Here is a 5829-nt window from a genome sequence, read left to right on the forward strand (position 1 = left end):
TTTTTGATGCCGGATTAAGTCATTTAAAATCTTTTTTAAAAAATATTATCAATTTTTATCCTACGATGGAAACCTAGACAATGAGTTCGTTAGGACTGGTGTCTGTTTATGCTTCGGTCATTGCCTATGTGAGCCACATTTCTGCCGCTGTGGCTAAATGATCTCATCAGGAGAACCTTTGAAGACGCCGGAATCCCCTCAGCTCTCGAACTTACTGGGATCGATCGGGAAAATGAGAATCACTGTGTTTCCCTTCAACAGAAAAAAGCCACGCCCGCAAATCGAGATGGTTTTTCTGAGCGGATATTTCTTTGATATACAGTAGAACCTCTGGTCTCGCCACCTCTGTTACTCGCCACATATTTTTCAAAAAATAAAAAAATTTCTAGTAATTTTGATGTAATATTCTATTGCTCGCCATTTTCTAAATCTCGCCATTAATTTTTAAAAAATATTTTTTTTGGTTAAACTATTTTCTATATAAAATATTCAACCACGCTAAATTTAACATGCGTAAGTGCAAGATTGTCTTTTTACTGAAAAACGTCGCATTATTGCGTACATGGAGGAGAACAAAGTCTCACGATGCCGTATAGCTTACATTTTTTCTTCTGTTTTGAAGAAAAAAATATCTCGAAGGGCTGTGAACGATTTAAGACTTGGAAAAGAGAATAATGTCTACTACTGATCCTATTTTCTCCAATAAGAAGAGATTATCTACTTAACTTATTCTGTTATTGACACCGAACTATTAACTTGGATGGAATACATTGAGCTTAGAGGGCGGTTTCTGGACGATAATTCAATTTTGTTGAAAGCAAAGAACATTGCTAATATTTATGGAATTAAAGAGTTTAAAGCCAGTAATGGATGGCTAAGCAAGTTCAAGATACGGAACAACTTAAAATTGAGGACTTTACATGGAGAATCAGGATCTACTGCAGTTGATCAGAAACAAGAAATTGATGCATTTACTTCTTTGATCTCTGCAAAGATTCAACAATATAATGCTGAAACATTTATAACGCTGATGAAACTGGGATTTTTTTACAACTATCCCTTCAAAAGTATTTGTCAGAAGGTTCGACGTGGACATAAAATATTTTTTTTTGGTTAAACTATTTTTTATACGAAAAATTCTTTTAGTTGTGGATCGATGCCCATCCCATAAACTTTACGCTGATTTCAGTCAATTGAAGTTCTTTACCTACCTTCGAAGACTACAACAATTCTACAACCAATGGATCAAGGAATCATTAGATCTTTCAAAGGACATTTTAATAAACTTAAATTTGAGTTAATGTTAGAAAAAATTTGAAATGGAGAAAATCCACTGGAAGCTCATAAAAAAATAACCTTAAAAGACGGTCTTCTTTTTACATATTTTGCCTGGAAAAAGTAACGACCAAAACAACTACCAATGGTTTCGGACATTCAAAATGGATCGAATGTGAAAATCAACTCGAAAGACCAACTGTTGAAATTGATAATTATGATCAAATGGTAAATATCTTGAAAATATTGGACCCGGCGATAAAGATGATTTTATTAATCATGAATTTACCGAAATAGATGAAATTGAAGATTACCTTAATATTGCTGGAGATTCTTTCCCACAAAATATGACGATGAAGATACTCATAAGACCAATCTCATGTGAATTCAGAAGAGGCTTTGAAAATGTTGAAAAGAATAAAGTCATTCTTTTATCAAATGAAATTTTGATATAAATTCGTTGGAACTAATCGACACCGTTATTAGAAATATGGCTGATTTAAAAAAAAACTATTAAAGATTTTTTTAGTTAATTTTTTCCTTTTAATTTCTTTCTTTCGATTCTCTTTGTTTCTTTGTCTCAATATACTTAAAAGAACTCAGCTTATGATCGAAATGTATTGAACGAGATGTTTAACTGTACGCTCTAACTCTTTCTCGATCGCATCAGCCTCTCGCGTTTAAAGAATTAATTATTAAATAATTAGCCTAGAAACTTTTTAAAGAGCAAATATTTTTCAAAAAAAATTTTTATTCCAGATATTTTTAATGAAGTACCAAAGAAATCAATCTCCCAGATATTCAGAAGAAAATGCAGTATTTTGCCCTTTACATGTCAAAATTTTCAATCTTTCATCAAAAATAAGACGGGCATAACAAGAACGTGATTGCGTTCTGTAAAATGGATGAAAATTAATTTTCTGTAAAAATTTAGATATATATTAAAAAATCTTAATCGAATGCTAAAAAATAAATTTTTCTCAAAAGAATTTTTAAGATGTGACTAATTGGAGATGAGCATTAAAAGGGGGGCTAATTTGGAAGAGTCACTGTATTAAACATTGACCATATCCATCAAATTACACAAAAATATGATCTTATACCACCTCCCAGACGATAGAGGTCACTACAATTCATTTATTCAACAAAGAATGAAATTATCAAAATAGAGAATGTCATTGAAAAGACTGAGCTCTACTCAGTTCATTTTTCTTTTGAATGAATGCTTTACACAATTCAACAGAATCCTCAAAAATCAAAGACTCCTCAATATTGTACAGTTGGGCGTTCTCAAACATGAGTACAACATCCTTAGAGAACTCCTCCAATGAAGTATATTTCTTCAACTTGATTCGACTCTACAATACAACACACCCAACACCTTAATCCGCTTTATGTCCACTGGCTTTTTAATAATCTCGTAATAGTCAGGCAACTCTCTCCTCGATGGCAATTCCAGGAAAGGATCAATCAATGCTCGGCCATCCCTTAACTATACTAAAACCATTACTCGTCATGATAGTCAATCAAAAATGTCAACAAATCGTTCAAGAGCTGACCAATATCCCTCTGGGTTGGCTTGACTGCTCTCTTTGGTCTACTGGGCACATAATCCTCTGAGAAACTCGAATCCTCCTCCTCAACTTGTGCCCGTCTCCGTGAGAAAGAATGTTCCCAAATTGGCGAGTTCACTTTTTCATAAGACGAATGAACAAGCCAAAGGGGGAGTTCATCCTCGGTGATTACTCTTGAAGGAATATTGTCACGTTTATCCATTTGTTCACGCTGGGAGTCCATCTGTGTGAACAACTCATATTCCTCGTTTGACCGCATTAGCATAGCATTGATGGCTTCATCGTCGTGGATAGAATCAGCGTCCTTAACCTCATCTCCGTCCTGATCCAATAAACTCTGCAAGAATTGCCTTCTTTGATCGGATGTTGACTTTTGGTCAAACATTCCTGCACGAATGACCTTCTCGTCCATATTTAGTTTATTCTTTGCAGCAGAAAGAATTCTTTCCTCCACAGAATTAACAGTGACTAGACGAAGTACTGTGACTTGTCTGAGCTGCCCAATCCGATGTGCTCTGTCTTCGGCCTGCAGGTCTTGATGGGGATTCCAATCAGAGTCAAATATTATCACTGTGTCCGCAGTTTGTAAGTTCAGTCCCAACCCACCAGCCCGAGTACTCAGAAGGAATATAAACGTGTCAAGTTGGGGGTCGTTGAACTGAGACAAGAGGAACTCCCTGTCCTCAGCTTTGGTAGACCCGTCCAATCTGAGGTGAGAAAAATCCCTCATATTCAAATAATCCTCCAAAATATTCATTAAAGATGTCATTTGACAAAAAACAAGACATTTTCGATTCACTGCTTTCAATTTGGGCAATATTCTGTCAAGGACCTCAAATTTTCCCGAAACACGGAAAAGAAGAGGCCCAGTGACCATATCATTGGACATTCCAAATTTCTGTGCCAACGACTTTTCAACCGACTCAAACATGAAAGGATGATTACATATCTTCCGTAATTGCATAAGAGTATTAGAAAGTGACCTCCCAACAACTTTTGACTTTTCATCACATGTGAGGACTACTCCATTCTTCTGCATATGTGTATACATAATTCTCTGGAGTGGAGTGAGGGCACATTTGATTATATATTCCACTTTATCCGGCAACTGACATTCAACTTCCTTTTTTAGTCTTCGAAGGATAAATGGACGTAAAATCGTGTGGAGTCGACGAATTACCAAAAGTGACTCTTCCTGGTTAAGTTCCACCCGCTCATTCATACTAGCAAATGGAGCACTAAACCACTGCTCGAACGTGGCACAGGATTTAAATATTGTCGGCTGAATAAAGTTTAAAAGAGCCCAGAGTTCAGGAAGACGGTTCTGCAGAGGAGTCCCCGTTAGAAGCAGTCGGTAGGGGACATGGAATTTGCTGGAAAGAATACTGGTCAGTTTACAGTGATGGTTCTTCATACGATGTCCTTCATCGATGACCAGATAAACCCACCTCATCTTCCTGTTAGTCAAAAAAGATACCTTCGAAAGGACATTTTTGTCTTTTATGATATAATCATATGTTGTAATGACCACATTTACATTTGTAGATCTCATTCTTAAGCCGACTTCCCTCCTCACTTGTGGGGTCCCTCGATATGCCACCACAGCCATCGAAGGTGCCCATCGACCAAACTCATTCACCCAATTGGACAAAGTCCTTCCAATCAGCACGACCACTTACGACAAGGGCACCACAACCAAATGGGGACCGTGAATTCTCTTATGTTCCAATAAATAGGCCAGAAGAGCAATAGTCTGAATAGTCTTGCCCAAACCCATCTCATCTGCCAAAATACCGTTCAAATTGTTGTTATAAAGAGACACCATCCACTCCAGTCCAGCAATCTGATACAACTTCAAAGTGCCGCCTGTGAGGATTGTAGGCTGGACTTGAATCTTTTCTCGATTAAAATGAGCAATGGAATAACAGTCCTGTCCTTCCTCCCCCAATGACCGATCACACATGTGGGACTGCAATAACTTGGCCATATTCCCTATATATTCGTCCGTTTGTTCCAACAAGTATTTCAATCGGGTGTCCTTCTTTTGATCTATCAACTTTCGGTACCCCACTTCATCCTCTTCCTAAAAACGTGTTTAATTATTTATTTGCCATTAATCGACGCATTCTTTCCCGCCGAATTCGATCCTCCTCTTTCTTTTGCTCTCGTTCATTCGTCAGGTGGTGGTTTAACACGGCCTTGTTCACTTTGCCCAGTTTGGTTGCTCGAATTCGCATATTTTCACGGAATTGCCTTTGATGTTGCTGAATTCTCCCCAAAAATTCCTAAAAATCAGAATTTTTACATTTTAACTAAAAATTGTTGTCTTCTTAGTCTCTCGGATTCCATTTTTTCATGTTTTTCCATTCTTTCTGTTATTCTGGAATCACGGAGGCTTTGTCTCTTGACTCGACGACCAAAGGCAGGTCCCTCAATTCGGCAGGACTCCTTCATCACACACAACACTTCTTCCCGCACGTGCTTTTGGAGATCCAGCAGGCCAATCGCCTTCAACTCGATCAAAGCCTTCATTTTATTGTCCTCACTAAGACTGTTCAAAACTCCCGCCAGACTTTCCGATCGATATTTTAATTGTTGTTTAATTCTGAAAAATCGATAAATTATATTACATATTTTCCCGCTCTTTTAATAATATGTTCATGTCTATTTTCTAGTGGTGATTATTTTTTAGGAATACAAGTGGGTTTATGATTCCTAAATCATCTAAGAGCTCAGAAGGGATTGGTAATCCACGTTTGATTAGTTGATATGTGCTTATTTGGGCTTTTATTTTGTTTAGTTGGGTAGCTGTGACCTGACAAGCAAGTTGTCTCATTTCGTTGGTTAGCTGGGGATTGGGTTCCGGTTCAAGGGAAGAGGACTCCTTCTCGATCTAGGTGTTTTGGGTAATATGTTACATTTCTTGCGTCTGTTAGGTAGGAAGGGACTGGTGTTGGTACTTTTTGGGCAATATCGGGCT

At 37.4% G+C, this 5829-nt stretch overlaps 1 protein-coding gene across 1 annotated transcript; it reads right to left on the reverse strand.

Moving 5' to 3' along the window:
• Positions 1 to 2505: 2505 nt before the first annotated feature.
• LOC115229038 (transcription activator BRG1-like) lies at positions 2506 to 5454 on the reverse strand (the record flags this gene model as incomplete). Its single annotated transcript, XM_036499079.1, is given in 3 exon segments — positions 2506 to 4957; positions 4959 to 5120; positions 5155 to 5454. Coding segments are annotated over 3 exon segments (2638 nt in total), but the record flags the coding sequence as incomplete, so codon positions are not given.
• Between the last annotated feature and the right edge of the window lie 375 nt (positions 5455 to 5829).

This window comes from Octopus sinensis, unplaced genomic scaffold, assembly GCF_006345805.1.
Source record: "Octopus sinensis unplaced genomic scaffold, ASM634580v1 Contig11651, whole genome shotgun sequence".
In the NCBI taxonomy this organism is placed as follows: domain Eukaryota; kingdom Metazoa; phylum Mollusca; class Cephalopoda; order Octopoda; family Octopodidae; genus Octopus; species Octopus sinensis.